We start from the raw sequence: 18,219 nt of genomic DNA, 5'->3' as shown, positions 1-18,219 counted from the left end.
CTGATATCTTCATTTTGGGTCTGTTAGTGCAGACACTTCATATGAACAAAGAATGCTATCCCTCTGCCTCTTTGAATATTCTATAGCCTAACAGACAGAATTGCCATGTTACTTCATAACAGTGCTGCTTGTAAAATCTAAACAGAATATAATTAATTAGATATTTTTAAAGCAGCTGCAAGGAAAAAGCATGGTTCTGTCTGTAAAGACATTCTTTGTACATTAAGAAAACCTTGAAAGAATACCACCTATCTAACAAAATCTGTGAATCATTCCAAGATCGTATGCAAATACATTTCTTCATAATAGTGCTGTCGAGGCTGAGATTCAAATTCATTGTGTCCTGATGCAGATCATGTTCTGACATTAAAGAAAATCATACGAGGACTTCTCCTAGAGGATACATTGCGTGGAGAGGTTTCTAGGTTCTTTTGAAAAGGGTCTTGGTAATTCAACGGTATTTTGCACTTCCTCAGGTAGAAAATAATTATTAGGTAGGCAGTTTTACTTTGTAAAAGCACTTAGAAACACGAGTCTTGATTTACAAAGAGCTGAGGCATGGAATATCTTTTCTTTCTATCTCAGTGTAAGAAGTTCCTGACAACAGAGAAAAATTTATAATGATTTATCTCAATAATCTCTCAGAAAACAGTGTGTTATGTAGATGTAGATAGTCATGCACCTGTAATATAGAATGGCTGCATTCCAAATATTGAAATTACATGTGTAATGTTTTTATTTTTTAAACAATATTCAAATATTCTCAAATACAAAAAGAAATACCGATACCACATGTTAGCTGAAGTTACACTGGCTAATTGTTACTCTGCTTTGAGGATTTCTGACTATTATACTATTGTTTTAAACATAGTAATCAAAAATAAACACACAATTGCACAAAAATTACAGCTAATATTATTTCAAATGCAGTGTGCACAACTGAAAACACTGAGGTATTGTGTGTTTTAAACCAATTCCTCAGTTGCCTTAGAGCAAGAGATATTGGAATATTATTACATGGGGGTGGGCAGTACCTAATATCTAAAATACACAGTGCTTCTAGGACATCTGGTGAGGAAAATATTGCTTCAGTGACTGATGTTCATAGGGATAGTGAGAATAACACGTTGATGACATTTTAACAGTGAGAATAATATATAGGATAATGGAAAAGGATGCATTGATTGCAGAGCTATAATTCAGTCAAGTGCACTGATGTTTCCATAAACCACATGAGCATAACTCAGATGGCCTATGACATCACCACAGGCCAGATTTAGTAATCCATTTCCCTCCCTCTCCGTTATTATTTTCAATTTTAAAAGCATGTAAGATTAAGTATTATTTTATCCATGACCTGAAGATTTATAGCAGAAACTTGACTTTATCTGGTGCATTTGAAAAGAATGTATTTGAGGAACCTGGTTTTAATAATTCGATATTAATCTTTGATTGCCAAATACAAAATGAAAACATGACTGTGTTGGAAAACTGGTTCTCTGGGCTTGACTCATCCACGTTACCTGTATTGCTGGAGTGTGATGGGTAAATCACTGCGGATAGTGGTGGACTTTTTTTCATGCAACTTTGAGTATGCTTGATACACAGAGATTGCAAGTATTGGCCAAAATTCACAAGCTTGGTTGGTCATTTTTGCAGGCTACACCTGTTAGATCAGATACAGTTCTTTCCCTGAAATTTAAAAATTCTGGGGCATGAAAGTCTAAGACAAAATGTGTAAATTTGGCCGTAGAATTGTTAAAGTATATTGGGCTATGATCGTGCAAACATTTGTGTGCATAGCTGCAACATGGTCTCACTTGACACTCCCAAGCATAAAAGAAAACATAACTGTTTTCAGTATCAAAAGCTAAGTGTAGATTTATATTTTGGCATTTAATTTATCAATATATAAACTGTAATCAAATATAAACATTTTACTTTTTCTGTTTGTTTTTCAAAATTGTCAATAGAGTTAAATGTCTTCAGTGACTGCCACACTCGGTAATTCATGCATGGTGTTGTTTTCTTTCCAGCTTTCAGAATGATCCCCTATCCACTGGAAAAAGGACATCTTTTCTACCCTTACCCTATTTGTACAGAAACTGCAGATAGAGAACTACTACCATGTACGTTCAACTTTTCTTATTGTTGGCATCAAAGAAGTGTTTACGTGAGTCTCGCCATACCGATTGCTACCGATGCTCTTTAAATTGAATATGCTGGATTGGAGTAAGCAGTTGACAGCAAGTCTCTGGAGCTCACTTAATTGTTTAAAAGGCAGTTCCTAGCCATAGTTCATGATGATTAGCTATCTTTATTGTTGTCAACAGTGTGGAGATAGGGAGTGAGATTACTGAGGAGATATAAATCTGTTAGATCTTGCTACTTCTCTCTTGCCAAGACAGTGGAAAATATGTCTGATCTTTTATCTAGGATAACAACACATCAAACCAAGAGCACAGTTGCACAGCCATGTTAGTCTTGTGTAGACACAGTAGCTACTTAATTCCAAAGCAAGATCAAACCTGCCTGAGGACGGCTGGATCATTAATGCAGCTGTTATTTTGACAGGTTATTTTGACGTTTTCTGAAAAGCCGTCCAAAATAACAAGAAAGGGTTTTCTTCATGTAATGATGTGTGTGCTATTATAAAGAGATTGATGTGAAAATATCTCAGTCATTTATCATACATGTTTATGGTATGTATTAGCTAAGTGCCAGCAGCGTTCCCAGTGCTCTGCAACATACAGCTATAAAGACAGATCCGGCCCTCGGGAAGAGTTTTAGAACAAGCTAATGGGACTACTCGCGGTGCATGCAGTGGAGCACAAGAATGCAGAGGAAGAGCTGAAGCAGCCAGCCTTGTATACAGTTACACTTCGTTCCCACATGTTTTCTCACCAAAGGCAGTGGGATCTGTGAGCACACATGGGACACGCACAAGTGCAGAGGAGACAAACACAGGTTGATCCAAGGGAGGAGATTCCTCTCTCACTGTCTCTATTCGGATGAAGCAATAAAGAGAAATCTTTGAAAAAGTAAAACTCAGCCTGCTTCTGCTGGGAATGCCGGTTTTGAGGGAATGCTAGTTTTGAGGGCATGCTAGTTTTGAGGGCATTTGCTCTCTTTGTAGTCTTTCATTCATGACCTCTCTGCTTTGGGCTAAAAAACGTATTGCTACTTTTAATGAGCCTGGGTAAACATAAGGTGAGAATAAGATGGCTGAAGTATGCTCACTGTGAGGCTCTCCTTCACAGCGCATTCTCACTGATATTACACAGAAATCCTTGGCAACCTACAGTATCTCCCCACCCCATTATAATCACCCTAATTATAACAACACCTCTTCGAGTGCTCTGCATGCGTTACTCGGAGGGATACTGAACTGGGGAGGGTGGAGCGTCAGGAGATGTAGGAATGACAAAGTCATGCAGAATAGTTCAGCACTCTCGTTCTAGATGCACAACTATTTTTTCTTGTCGGATGTTAGAAGCAAGGGACTATTTAACAACATACCCAGATAGTCATGTTTTGTTCCTGCAGTTATGGGAAATGCATTTCACTGCAAAATCTCTTGATTTTGAGTAGGGAAGGGTTTAATGTACTGTGACAGGCACAGATTGGTTAAAGGGGTTTTTCGTACCTGTCCACACCCTTTAATTGCATGTGATTCAAAGGAGAGTCAGCTGGAGTGATAGCAGAACACTGAGATCTGATAGGCTATTCTAATTAAAAATACCGATCGCATAACTTTAGCCATGACTTGATAACACACAAGAAAAATAAGTTTGAGGCTGTGTCAAAGGCACGTGCAAACAACTGCACACCAGAAACTGTAGACATAAAAAATCCATGACCTGGTATTTCCCAAGCTCTAAATTTAATGAGACAGAAGTTGCAAATTATGGTGGTTTTTTTTTTTTTTGGTACCAAATTAATACAAAACCCCCAAATTAAACATATTATTCATTTATAATATTTAAATTAAAAATCTTAAGAATTCATACTGTTTATATTGAAAACCACTCCACTCTGGAGGAGCTCAGTCAAGAATATTGCTCTGCCATGCTGCTGGATTACTCTGTGCTTATATTGTCTGCACATACGGTGAGATGAGACCTGATCACTGAGGCAAAGAAAGTAGGCAAAATGGAAGAGTAATGTCTTGTGTGTATAGATAGTCATGGGATTTAGTATATGTGAAGCTTTGAGGTTGGTCCTGTAGTAGAAAAAAAAAATATTTCAAAGTTTGCGTATATCTTGGTTGTAACTCCACACTATGGACTGAATGAGTGAAGCAGGCAAATAAGAGTTCACCAAACCTTTTGGCAACCCAGCCAGATTTTCACCTTGAATCAGAGCCACCATAACGGTTTAAGGGATATAATCTTGTAGTAGAGTGCTCCTTGTCCTCCTCCGACCCTTTTAGCTTACTCAGTGCTGCTTCCTTCAAAGCCCAGTGAGTGATGTTTTCATAACCAGAGTCAAGAAAATTTTTGCATTCCTTTTAGTGTATACTAACAAATACATCAAAATTTCCCAGGTAATTTAAATGTCATTTTTCAAAACTTTCAAAAGCTGTTGTATTGTTGTAAAGATACAAAGAATTCTGAAAATTTGGAATTGAAAGTATGTGTGCGTATGTCCTACTATTAGGATAGCTTTCTTGGCTCTGCATATGTAACCCCCAGAATTTACTGTTATAATGAATGTAGTTTTACAGCCTGCTTAAACCAATCCACAACCATGTGGCTGCTGAAAGACTGCTCTCACTGCTGCTCACTTGTGCTTGTTTCTGCACTCTCTGTTTATCACCATTAGCAAACATGCAGCCATATGGCTAGTCAACGACCTACAGAAAAAAATGGGCATTTTACTTGTAGATTCGTTTTCTGGGGTTAGTAGTTGCATAGTTGCATTACAGCTAGCTCTGACATAAGGAAAGCAAAAGTAGTGTATAGGTAGGTCAGAGTAAGCTTGATAGGATCTTGAGATCAGAATTACTTGGCAGTAAGATAGCTGACACAACAATACCATTGGCCTTAGATGTTTCAGATCTTCTGTACGTTTCTTTCTTCAAAAGCATCTTTTGGTGTCTATGACTGTTTAAAACCACATAAGAATGTTGTTTGTTTTTACGTTCAATGCCCTCTCCTTCCCTCTTTTTTCTACAGCATTTCATGAAGTTTCAGTTTACCCCAAGAAAGAGCTTCCCTTCTTCATCCTCTTCACTGCTGGACTCTGTTCTTTCACAGCCATGCTAGCCCTCTTGACACATCAGTTCCCAGAGCTTATGGGGGTCTTCGCAAAAGCTGTGAGTATTCTCTGCTGCTGCTCTCTTCTGGTAACTAAAGACACAGATACAGGAAGAGCTGAGAGAAATATTGCTGAGCATTAAACATCTGCACATTCAGTAATATAAATAAAACATCACGAGATGTCTGAGCAGGGACATTGAACAACTCTTAAGGGTTCTAATCAGTGAAACACACCACTGCCTTCTTTGGTTTACATGGCTCTTTTGTTAGGTTAGATCTCCTGTGATTTTGCCAAAAAAGGTCTCTGTTGGACAAGGTAATATCTGTGTTTGCGTACATAATCCAATAAAATAACTAATTATGGTTTGCAGAACTCATATATTTACTGTAGAACCAGTAATGACTGTACCATGCTTCCCAGTGCAATGCAAACTCTTAGAATGAGCAGAAACAGTCTGCTGTTAATGAGGGGAAATTTCTCTGTTCTTTCCCCATGAAAGAAGTACCATCAGTATTTCCCTCATAACTTCTCTTAACTGCATCCAGGGAAGTCTGTGCTAATTCTGCTTCTGTAATCCACTAAGGATTAGTAACAGTTGGAGGCTGAGAGGGAAAGGCCATGAATTGTTCACACATTTATTTTTTTTTTCATTGCAAAGCCAAGAACATCATTGTTCTGGTGTTCTAGGACATGAAAAAAATGGCATTCTAGAAAAGTTCCAGGATGATCAAAAAACTGTCTCCTCGTCCAAGAAATGATGAATATCCTCTGTAAGAATATGTTTTCTCAAATATATTTGTATCTGATGTAGGTCTTGTGGCTTTGGTGCTTTTGAATTTGAGGGGGCAGGGCTGAAGAAAACTAGGCTGAATGGCTTTGTCAAATTCCAGATTATTAGTATTTTCTCAAGCTCCTTTTGCAAGTGAGCCAGGTCTTCTACAACCCAGGCTTGTGAGTGATAGACGTCTGGTACAGCAATGGCTCTAGTGTCAATAATTTTGTTTCATTAGAAGACAGACAATAAGATAAGCTGTAGCAAAAGATACCACTTGTATCAGTAAAAAGTGCTGAAGGTTATCTGAAGTCCTATTCTTTTCTCTTGTTTCTCAAGTGTATATGTAGGCATTTGGTGGACAGTAAGTGTGCAACTCAGGCATATGTTCTTAAGCTTCTTTGTTAAGCATTTTTGTTTTTTCATTCAGTCTTTGCAAAGCGTGACCATTGTTTGGGTGCTCTTTCAGTGTAATCTTCAGTTTTCTGATGTTGCCAGTTAATGAGATGAAATCTGTCCCTGTTAGACTTGTCCCTGTGCTTGTCAGCCCTGTATCCTGAACAAAGGGTGTATGTCAAGCAGGCGGCACGATCAGGTTTTGCACTGAGTGTATCTACTGCAGGCAGTGAGCTACTGGAACTGGAGAAAATTGGTAGCTTGTTTGTGTGAGCTTAACTCACCTGGCTGTGGTTACTGAGTGTAATCAGACAGAGATACCAGAAGTTACAGTGGTGATGTTAGTAATTGTTTCTCAGCTTTGTGGAGCCTGCAGGCTCCAAGGCCGTTTGGGGAGTAGAGTCTCTCTAGAAGGATCTGCTTCCTTGATGTGTAAGTGCAGCTGCCATTGGTGTTAAACTAATAGAACAGATACCACAGCTTGTGTTCTACATAGGAAGGGCAGAATCCAAGCCTGTGACGTTCCCTTTGTGACTCACAAAAAACCTTTGCTTCAGATGGCTTGTTCTGTTATCTCCTCTGGGAAAAGTAGCCCAGGTATACGAGACTGAAGAAAATCACGGCAGCCAGCTCTTTGAAACGTGGCTGCGTCAGAACAGAATAGAAAAGGTTGACCAGCCATGGCTCATCCCTTTCAGTTTTAGGGAAAATAGCTTCATAAATAGCTAAAAGATGAGCGTGTTGACTGTTGCTGTAGCTATATGCATTGAGTTACCTACTCCTGTATGGTCAGTGCTCGTTGCCATGTGGTGTATTACAAACAGCACGAAACTGTGTTTTAATGGGTCAAGATTATTCTTTCTTTATGCCTCCCAATCCCAAAAGCATTTCACAGATGTAACACCATCATCACAGCCCAGGCTTATGTTACTGTAAGTTGATAGTTATTGTATTTCACGAACACTAAGTAAGTTAGCATGAGTGGGTGTTGGGAACTGGCTTTGACCTGTTCTCCAGGAAGCATCTTGTTGCACTTCTTCCGTAGCCCGTTAACCCAGACGCTCTCATTGTCCTGGCACACAGGGGCTCCAGACTTGTCTACTGACGGTTTGACATACGTACAAATTGGTGAAAAACCTGCCGAGACCAACCCATACGTAGATATCTACTCCATTTCATGAATTAGTCTGCAACAAATCTAGGTGCCAAATGTGTTAATAACAGCAGTTAATCTTGTATGTCAAGGGGGAAGGAAGAAGGAGAGAGAGCAAAGGAAAGAAATCACAGAAGTGACATTTTCTAGCCCCATCTGTTCCATGCATTCTGCTAACTGCTGGCCAGTTGGTCAGTTACAGTCAAATCAGACATGTAGGAGTCCCAGAGACGTGGTGTTCTGGCACAATTTTGTGAAAATGGGCAACTGGGTGAAAGAGGAAGACTGGTAGCACCCAGGAGGGGTTGCTACATGAGTTCGGAGGCATTACGAACCTGATCTCCTTCTATGACCAAGTGACGCGCTTGGTGGATGAGGGAAAGGCTGTGGATGTGGTTTACCTTGACCTCAGTAAGGCTTTTGACACAGTTCCCCACAACATTCTCCTCAAGAAACTGGCTGCTCGGGGCTTGGACTGGCGTACGCTTCGCTGGGTTAGAAACTGGCTGGATAGCCGGGCCCAGAGAGTTGTGGTGAATGGAGTCAAATCTGGTTGGAGGCCGGTCACTAGTGGTGTCCCCCAGGGCTCGGTACTGGGGCCGGTCCTCTTTAATATCTTTATCGATGATCTGGATGAGGGCGTCCAGTGCACCCTCAGTAAGTTTGCAGATGACACCAAGCTAAGTGCGTGTGTCGATCTGCTCGAGGGAAGGAAGGCTCTGCAGGAGGATCTGGATAGGCTGGAGCGATGGGCTGAGGTCAACTGCATGAAGTTCAACAAGGCCAAGTGCCGGGTCCTGCACCTGGGCTGCAACAACCCCAAGCAGAGCTACAGGCTGGGAGATGAGTGGCTGGAAAGCTGCCTGGCCGAGACGGACCTGGGAGTATTGGTTGATAGTCGGCTGAATATGGGCCAGCAGTGTGCCCAGGTGGCCAAGAAGGCCAACAGCATCCTGGCCTGCATAAGAAGCAGTGTGGCCAGCAGGTCTAGGGAAGTGATTGTGCCCCTGTACTCGGCTCTGGTGAGGCCGCACCTCGAGTACTGTGTTCAGATTTGGGCCCCTTGCTACAGGAAGGACATGGACGTGCTCGAGCGAGTCCAGAGAAGGGCGACCAAGCTGGTGAGGGGTCTGGAGAACAAGTCTTACGAGGAGCGGCTGAGGGAGCTGGGCTTGTTCAGCCTGGAGAAGAGGAGGCTCAGGGGCGACCTTATCGCTCTCTATAGGTACCTTAAAGGAGGCTGTAAAGAGGTGGGGGTTGGTCTGTTCTCCTACGTGCCTGGTGACAGGACGAGGGGGAATGGGCGAAAGTTGCGACAGGGGAGTTTTAGGTTGGATGTTAGGAAGTACTTCTTTACCGAAAGGGTTATTAAGCATTGGAACGGGCTGCCCAGGGAGGTGGTGGAGTCACCATCCCTGGAGGTCTTTAAAAGACGTTTAGATGTAGAGCTTAGCGATATGGTTTAGTGGAGTACTTAGTGTTAGGTCGGAGGTTGGACTCGATGATCTTGAGGTCTCTTCCAACCTAGAAATCTGTGATGTGATACTAAAGAGGAGAGTCCACACGCATGATGAGACCAGGCTTCACGGATTCTGTTTGCAGAGATAAGGATAAATGCTGGTTACAATGGGAACTAAATCCAGTGATGCTAAGCTGTCCATGCTTCTATTGAAGGAAAAAATACAATTTCAAGGTAAAATTCAATTTGTACAGAAGTCTTGATCATCTGTACTTAGAGAAGACTGATTTTCTCACAAAAAGACCCCCACTTCAGCTAGCTGGCTGTCCTAGGACCACAGATGTGAATCCGACAGTGACAGACTCCCCAAGGCAGAGAAAGCCCCTGAGTGCTGAGGACCTCCCTGTGTGAGGCTGTGCCTCTGCGGCAGTCCCTTTGAGCAGCGTGTGTTACACCACTGGACACAGAAGTCAAAGATATTTTAAAGCTGTTTTCCTCTTCTGGGAGGTTGAACGTAGACTCACAGGAATTCACCAAACTCCATTAGTGCACCCCGTGTTTTGGAGCCACAACCTGCTCTGAACGCTGCCTGCCAGGGCAGCAGCAAGTGCAGATATTCCCAATGCATCCAGCCAAGTCAGTAACATTATACCTGGAAGCGCATAGAGTAAGCTTGACTCTTCCCATACAGAAATGAGAAGAATCTGGTTCTTCCATTTGAGTGTTTTGTCAGCCTGAGTAACTTGAAAGTGACAACAGATCTGAGCATTTTTGCTTGGTTGGGAGACGCGTGTTCATAGCTTATGCTTTTAATTTTTGCTAGACTTTCTAATGAGGCTTTCGGAGGTTGCTCAATATGCGAATGCAAGCAAAACAAATTTCTGATTGCATGGCTTGGATGGAATTGCACAGTGTAAATGCGTTTGGAAGTCTTTCATCATCATGCAGAAACATAACAGTATCTAAATGCAGGTCCTTCATAACATGGCAGCAATGAGAATGTGTCTTAAACAAAATTGAGAGAAGTATTAACAAGGGAGTCACTATGTAATACATCAAATCAAGTCAAGTGTCTAGAAGTGTAGTGCCTAGTTAAGTCACACCAAATTACTAAGATGAGTGAAACTTCAGAAGGACTAATTTGTCTTTGATTTGATTCCTTTGTTTGCCTGAGATCACCGACCTGGTCTGTTGCAATATTTCTTGTATGATGGATGAGACCTCAGCTCAGCAAGCAGGTTTGCACAGGGAAATCTTTCATCTGCTTGGACCTCTACAGCCGCTGAGGTAGGGAGTGTGTGGGTCAGATCACAGGGTCCGTTCCTTCATACAAATACTGGCTATGCCGTGGAAAAGCTTGAAAAGATAATTTTCCACGTCTGTTTTATCAGACATTATTCAGAAGGTGGTCCTGGAAATCTGCTTCTGCCAGCTTTGAAATAGCCAGGTTGTTAGTTATCCTTTAAAGTACAACGTAACGATAGCAAACTTTCCACAGGTCTCCCATCACCAGCTCTGCCACCTTGAATTCCTGGTTTTTCTGTTCTGCGTGGTGCTGGTTTTCTGTTCTGTGTGGGGAAGAAAAAGGCAGTACCAAAGGGAAGAGCAAAAACCGTTAAAACAAAAATGTGTGATGCAGACTAAGCCCTCCTGGGTGGTGAACAAGCCGGATAGGCAGCTGCCAGTGCTGTTGGAGGGCAGGAGCACCAGTTTTCCAAGGGCCACGCACCGTGCCCTGCTCCAGCAGCCTGGTGGCTGGCTACCAGGCCTTGCACTAGCCACGCTGCAGTGCTGTCAGCTGAGAGGAACCCCTGGTGTCCTGCAGCTTTCAGGGCCAGGAACTGGGTTCTTTATTACCAGTGAGAAGAGAAACTGAGCTGTGGGGTCAGGGTTATAGCTGGCTCTGTGAGAGACGGGCTGCTTGTGCCCCGTGAGCGAGAATATCATGGCAGAGCAGGGGTTAGCAAGGAGAAGGCAGGAGGCAAACGTCAACGCTTTAGAATGAGAGGAGACTTTAAGACAGCCCCTGGGACAGCCTCAGTGCACCCCATTTACGTGGGCTTGAACAAGAGAGTAGGTGGCGTCCCGAACCACTTGCTGTCAGCAGGGGTTTTGCTTGGACTTCAGTGGAGCCAGGCTTTGGTAGCCATGACTGCAATTATCCTTTGTGAAACAGCTGATTCTCCAGGTGGAAAAAGACGTAGCTCATCTCAGCGCCAGAAACTTTGTTACAGGATATAATTAAGTACTTCAGGAACAAAAATTCTGCGAATTGCAATAAAACTTACCGTCAGGCAAATGAGGCTTAATCGATTTAACAAGTAGGCAGTTAGCACTGGTCACAAAGCTGAGTTTTATCCACGTACGTGCGCTGGTGCTAGATTACCACTTAGAACAGGTGCTGCACAACGAGCAGAAGTTGGCCTCTGATGAGCTTTTTGCATGCGTCACAATTTACGGGACGTGTTTATTTAAACAGTTCACAGCTTAACCAGGGGAATGGCTACACTTGGGCTAAGCCACTGGGAGAAGTAATGGCAAACTCTGAGATTGGGGAGGTCAGCGCTGCATTCATTCAGCTTTGATTCATGTTACATAGCTTGACAGCTGTTATATAGGGCTACGACTGCAATACTCTGTTCGGCTGCAGTTAGGAAAAGCTTCTTTGACCTGTGCTTATGACAAAATCCCTTTACCAGTGACGGTGCTACCTGATTCTTCCATGATGCACAAGCTGACCGTGATGTAGGGCATGCATTGTATGCAAACGTGTCCAAGGAGGGAAAAAAGAATTTCAGTGCTTACTGTTGCCTTTAAAATGCACGGACTGAATTCACAGCATGAAAAGGAACGTACATGTGTTATGTATTGTCTGCTGCCCTCGTTTCGTCAGGAGAGAGACTTCTTATGGGCAAAAGAAGAACACATCCAGCACCAGATCGGCTTTAATACCGACCTCCTAAGGAGGCTTAATAGACACGTCCGGGTAGTAAGCAGAGTTCGTCTGCTTTGTGCTGACTGCACAGCAGTAACTGAAACACAAATCTCATGCAGCTCTTCGCTGCTCAATTCCACTCAGAACTGCTTATTTCTGGCAAAATCGTGTCAGCCAAACCAGTGGGAAGCCACAGTGTTCAGAGTCTCGAGGTGGCCGACTCTGCACATTGTTGTATGCTCTCACACATGCGTAGGGCCCCAGAGTACCTCCATGTAATGTGTACAGTTGAATTAAAATTAGTGTAATGTCAAATAAAATAAAATAAATAATTGTATTATTAAGTAATTGTAAATAAAATGAGTGTAATGAAGCCTACTTCACTTCAGTAGGATTTGGTTTGAGCTTTTAGTGGCTTCAGTGTGAGCCTCGGTCCCGGACGTTAGATTTGTGGAAACTTCTGTAGTTCATCACTTTGGTCTTTGTAGATCTTGCTTTTTCTTGCTTGACTGCAAAATCCAGAAATCTGTATATATGTGAGGCTCAGAATTTGGCAGAAAGGCTTTATGCATGAATTGTTTCATTTTTATAATGCTAGAGAGTTTTACAGAAGCACGCAGCAAAAGTTTGTCATGTTGGACAGCTTTCTCCTGATGAGTATCATGTCCTGGATTTTGACCTGAACGTGTATCTGATTTCTTTGCAGTTTCTCAGCACCCTCTTTGCCCCTTTAAATTTCGTGATGGAAAAAGTGGAAAGCATCCTGCCCTCCAGTCTGTGGCACCAGCTGACGAGGATCTGAGGGAGCACACCCGCGGACTGACTGCCATGACGTCTTCTGTGCCAACTTTTTGTTGACCACAAGAAAGCATGATAAAAAGGGAAGCAGTTCTAAGACTTAAAAACTCTTCATGGATTGTCTGTTCTCATATGAAAACTGTTTTGTTGTACAAAATACATTGATGTTAGGTTCTATTATATTTTGCCTTCAGAAAAGACAAACTTAAAAATAAACTTTTTGTGTATTGCAGCATCGCTGTCTTCTGGCTTATTCTTCAAAGTCAGACTGTACTTTGTGTTCTTAAACATCTGTGTGCTGTATCTGCCTCACCACAACCAGGGCTCGGCTTTCCGTTCAGTTAATGAAGAAACACTAATAACCTCACAGCTGAAAGCAGCAGAATCGCTGCCTCTTATTGCAGAGTTCAGCCGGGGTGAAGCCCTCAACACTGCAGACGGTCTAGGCTGGTCTAGGCCAGGCTCCTCAGCACTTATAGCTCCTGCTTCAAGCAGCTTTAGTCTCTTGCTTGAGACCGTGTCAGCTCTCCGGGTGGTTTTAGTGGTGCATCGGGCTTCTGATTCCCATCCCTGCCCAGAGGTCAGTTTTACCTGCATGTGAATTTTCCAGAAGTCCACACACTTTAAAGATTTTACTCACGACACATTATTCCAAGCACCTCCAGAAGCTCCATGCTTTGTTGGTTGTTCACAGATCACAACAGAAGTAGCGGCAGAGAACTGAGGACAAATCCACCTGCGTTGTGTGGCTGCTGTATTCATGCCTCTGTGTATTTGTTGCTGAGTTTTTCCTGCGTTATTGGTGCTCATCGAGTATGAAAAAGCCAGTACCTTTTCCTGTACGGATTAAACATCAGCACTATAAAATATTTGTTGCTTCAGACCAGAAGCTCATTAACAAAATTAGTGTTGGTTCATGCACAATTAATAGAGGTCGGAGTTTTGTCATTAGTGCCTGCCTCAGGAAATCTCACCCGAGTGCTGGGAGCAGTTTAGACAAAGGATTCGTGTGTAACTTACCGCTGTAGATGGAAATGTCCCGCAGACACCTCTGCCATGAGGCCAGCTCTAAAATCGTTGGTTTGACCTGGAAGTTGAAGCAAGTAGTCCCCGCTGTCAGGAACTGAAAGTGCACCCTTACAGCTGCCTCCAGGATTTCTTTTCAGCTCGCCTCCCAAATGAGGGAGCATTAATCTCAGGCAGCGGGGAAAGAAAGGCATCTTTGCCAGCCCAACTTCAAAACGTACAACATGGCACAGGGCACTGCTATGGCTTTAAAAATGCTGAGCAGCTTCAGGGACTGACTAGCAGGAGATAAATTTGTTTATCAATGAGGAAATTAGTGAGCAAAGACAAACCTCCCGTTATTGGTGTTGCTATTAGATGAAGGTGGCATCAGCGACAACTGAGGTACTTTAATTTTTGCCCTTTCAATCACAGATGCACTACTCTATGCAGGAGAAGGTTTTTGTGCAGGCGAGCAGTGGTGCTGCATTAAATCAAAAGCTGCTGTGCAACGAGAAAAACGCCAGCCCCACGCCAGGAGCAATCGGTTGTAAGAACAAGACCGGGGAAGAATGCAGAGGAGCAGAGAGCCCAGAGCTGGAGGTGCGTGGCAGCTGGGGGCTTCCGCGCAGGTTTTTCCCCTCAAGCCGTTAGTCCTGCAAAGCAGCTCACCGTGATGTTGAAAATAGAGGGGCTTACACCAAACGTGGGATGTGGCAAATGATTACAGGTGGAGGACAAGGTGTGGACGTGTGAAGTGGACTGATATTAATGTTCTCAGCATTGCACCTGAATTGCTAAGGCATCCACAAGGGAATACCTGTAAAGCAGGCGCTCCTGGGCATCTCTGGTGGTAGAACTGAGGATAATTTCATGTTTGACTCACAACCGTGCTGTCAGATCAGAAGGATCAGGCTCAGTCAGCCTTTGGTTGCTTTGCCCTTGTCAGCTCTTGTTGCCCTGTGTAGCTTCGTGTCGCTTACTCCCAGCCACCTCAAACACCTTTTAAAGTTGATTTATATATGCCCAACATTTCATAAGAACAAATTGCTGTGATTGAATATATAAATGTGGTTGCACACCAGCGTATATGCAGCTGTGTGCAGATGTCCATGTTTATCAGCAGCTGAGGTACGCGTTTGGCCTGCTGTTGGAGGAAGAGATAAGGTGACATTATATGTGTGGGAATTATTACCTGCAATAATCTGTGTGACAAAAAAAGAATGCTTAATTCCTTGGAACAACCAGAGCCTTCCCTTGAACTCTGGGGAACTTAGAGGAGCTCAAAAATATCTTTATGTGATTATTATCTATCTCTCCATCCATATCTATCCAGCTCCCTTATAAGCAGTAATGAGCTATGTTTTTTATCTAGAAAGTATCTTTCTGCTTTAATTATAATTCTAGGCAGCTGAGAGACCAGGCAAGTCAGACAAAGGATTTTCTTTTTCATCAGGCGTAGTCTGATGCCTTAGGGTTTTGTGCCTCTGACATGTTTCCTGTGAAGTTCAGCATTGCTGAGATCAAACGCCGAGCACAGCCTGTGATTACCATGATAGAAAGCCCCTGGCTCAGTGCGGAGATGAGCACTCCGAAATCTGGTTCAGATAGTAACTCATCTTTAGTTTGAAGGCTTACGGAGATGGGGGCTTTTTAACTCAAAACTTTCGCAGTTCCTGGTTTGGTTTTTGTTTGTTTGTTTCCTTAACGACACCCACATGCAGTTTGGCTGCACGCTGTCCCTTCAGGTCATGCCCTGCAGAGGACCAGACCCCCAGGAGCAGCACCAGGCCACTCCGGCTGCTGCCTTCTGGCCCTCCCCTGGTGGGCTTAGGGCTGCTGCAAGGCAGGAGCCGTGCTCAAGGCAGTGAACACTGCGCCTACAGGAAGGCTGCCGCTTTCCCTGCTTGTTCTTCACTTGGTGTGAACACCAAACAAACAGACTCAGGCTTTTCAGCAGCTAGCTTAGGAGTCCTTACCCCGCTAGAAACAAGGGAAAAACTACCAGGTTTCCTGCGTTGCAGAGGGCTTGGAAACCTCACAGGCTCCGTTTCAGAGCATGGCACCACCTGAGGTGCCAGCAGAGCTTCACGCTTCTGCACGGAGTCGCGGGAGCCCTGGTGACCAGGGGTCTCCATGGCAAGGCCAGGGAAAGATGCTCTCCACCACACCGGACCGAGAGCTGCTTGGTCTGGGGCAAAAGCACCTTCCCCTTTCTCCTTCCACCCCAAAGCTGTGCGATCAGCGTGCCCTCCAGTAGTGCTCAGCTTGGCTAAAGCTCATTTCCCCCTCGCCACCATCTAGCGTCTGGCCAGGGCTGGCCGGGGGGAATTGCTCCCAGCCTGCAGCCTGGCTGCCTGCCCCCAGCAGCTCCGCAGGACCAGGAGTAGGGACAACTGGGGTACTGCATTGCTAATTAAAACCTAATTAAATTTTGCGAAGAAGGTTCTGCAGGGGTGGGAGGTGAGGAGGTTGCACGTGCTGCATGTAGAGATTTTTGCAGGGAACAACAACAACAACAACAACAACAACAAAACCAACCAACCAACCAACAAACAAAAACCACCACAAAAGCAGCCCAACAATCTCTTTAGCTGTGGGTCTAACATGACAACACACCAGTCCTAAAAGTCATTCCCACTTTCCAAGAGGTAAGAAAGAAAGTCAGATTGTTGGGGTGAGATTTCTCCTAAAAGAGCTGAACAAGCTTTTAGTGGTAAAGTTTGCTGAAGAATAAAATAGTGGTGAGGGACCAGTCCCAAAGTGCTTGGCTGGCTAGCGGCATTGCAGAGACATTGCTGGGGTCTTATTTCGTGCACCACAAGTAACAGGAACTTCCTCAAGAAAACTGGACTCTATATTAAAAAAATAATAATCCCTACAGCGCTTTGCCTCATCTAGCATTTTTTTTCTGACACTGAATTGTCTGCCTGGGGAAAGCACTTTTCTTCATGAATAAATGGATGAGAAAATTTGTTCCGTAGAACAACCGATAGGATTATTTTATTTAATTTGCCTTGCTTGATTTCTTTGTTTCTTTTTTTTTTTTTTTTTTAATTAGATGAAGGTCAAGGAGATTCTTTCTTAGAAATATTTACACGATCTCTTCTTCCCACTAAGAAATGGTAAACACTCCCAGGAGTAATTAATTTCTTCATGAAAGAGGCAGCAGAAACGCTCATAGATGTAAGACGCCTACATTAAAACCCCCTGTTGTTCTTGCTTTTTTTGGTTTTGTTTTTATTCACAAATGAAGCAAAAAATATAACCAAATAATTGTCCAACTCAGCTGTTACACACTGGTTGCTCTGCAAAATATTCTGATTCTCCTCTGATGAAATGGATTTGGTGGGGCTTTTTCTGCATTGCAGCTTATTGACGTGGTACTGAAATGGGATATGAAATGCAGCCTGCTGCACACCTGCGTTGGGCCTGCTGCGTGGGGCAGGGGCTCTGATGAGAAAGGACACTGAAAAGGCGTCCCAATAGCATCCAGTGCCACCTTCTTGGTCTTTGTGGTGAGTCCAGTCTCAGGAATCACAGGGCCTTGAGACCAGGGCGTTGTCTGGAGGCAGGCTGACCGTGGTGGAGGGCTGGGTTAGGGAACATTTAAACAAAGAGGACGGACACGAGTGCCTGGGGCCTGACGTGGTGCACCCACAAGTGCTGAGGCACTGTGGGGCCACTCTCCATCTGCTCGTGGAGGCCATGGCAGCGGGGGGAGGCTGCTGAGGCCTGGAAGACAGGAAGGGCCTCGGGAGCTAGAGGCTGACCAGCCTCACCTCGGAAAAGTGGTGGAGCACAGCCTCCTGGAAGCCACTCCGAAAACGCTAGGGGTAGGAAGGTGACTGGCAGTAGTCAGCAGGGATGTGTGAAAAGGGAAATCGTGTGGATGTTGCTTACCTTGATGATGCCGTCTCCCACAGCGTACTCCTAGACACAGTCATGCAGTGCAGGCTTAGGTGAGGGAGTGGGGAGGTGGCTTGAAAACTGGCGGCACTGAGCTCAGAGAGCTGTGACGAGTGGCACCCATCACCCAGGCGGAGGCCAGTTGCTCATGGTGCTTCCCAAGGGCGGGTCCAACGTCCTGGAAAACAGGACGGAGTGCAGCCTCGGTGAGTTTGCAGATTGTGCAAAACGGGGAGGCGTGGTTGGGCCTTCAGATGGTTGCTGCCATTGAGAGGGACCTCAGCAGGGCAGAGGAACCAGGAACCAGGCATCTCAAGAAGTTCATTAAAGAAGGGGACCTGCCAAGTCTCGCAGCTGGGGAGGAATAACTAAGTGTACCAGTACAGCCTGGGGCCAACTTTCTCAAAAAGAGCTTTGCAGAGAAGGCCCCAGTGATCCTGGTGGACTATGAGCCAGCACCGTGCCCTCGCAGCAGGGACTGTTCCTAAATGTACCTATGTGGTACCTTTTGTATGTTTTCTGCTTAGATT

The 18,219-nt window shown here is 44.1% G+C and overlaps 1 protein-coding gene across 5 annotated transcripts in view; it reads left to right on the top strand.

The window, feature by feature from the left end:
* ST7 (suppression of tumorigenicity 7) overlaps nt 1-13,007 on the top strand; it is a 145,853-nt gene extending 132,846 nt beyond the window's left edge. For 3 of the 5 annotated variants that reach the window (XM_080591446.1, XM_080591448.1, XM_080591449.1), the window contains exons 13-16: nt 2,037-2,129; nt 5,178-5,317; nt 10,217-10,329; nt 12,684-13,007. In XM_080591446.1, coding sequence (XP_080447572.1) covers nt 2,037-2,129; nt 5,178-5,317; nt 10,217-10,329; nt 12,684-12,711 — 374 coding nt within the window. In that variant the 3' untranslated portion in view covers nt 12,712-13,007. The remainder of the gene's footprint in view (nt 1-2,036; nt 2,130-5,177; nt 5,318-10,216; nt 10,330-12,683) is intronic. The other 2 variants (XM_080591447.1, XM_080591450.1) reach the window with 1 other exon arrangement.
* Nucleotides 13,008-18,219: the final 5,212 nt, after the last annotated feature.

The sequence above is a fragment of the Anser brachyrhynchus genome, assembly GCF_964034855.1.
Source record: "Anser brachyrhynchus genome assembly, chromosome: 1".
In the NCBI taxonomy this organism is placed as follows: domain Eukaryota; kingdom Metazoa; phylum Chordata; class Aves; order Anseriformes; family Anatidae; genus Anser; species Anser brachyrhynchus.
The sequence above is the reverse complement of the archived record's forward strand: the minus strand, read 5'-3'. Positions and strand labels throughout refer to the sequence as shown.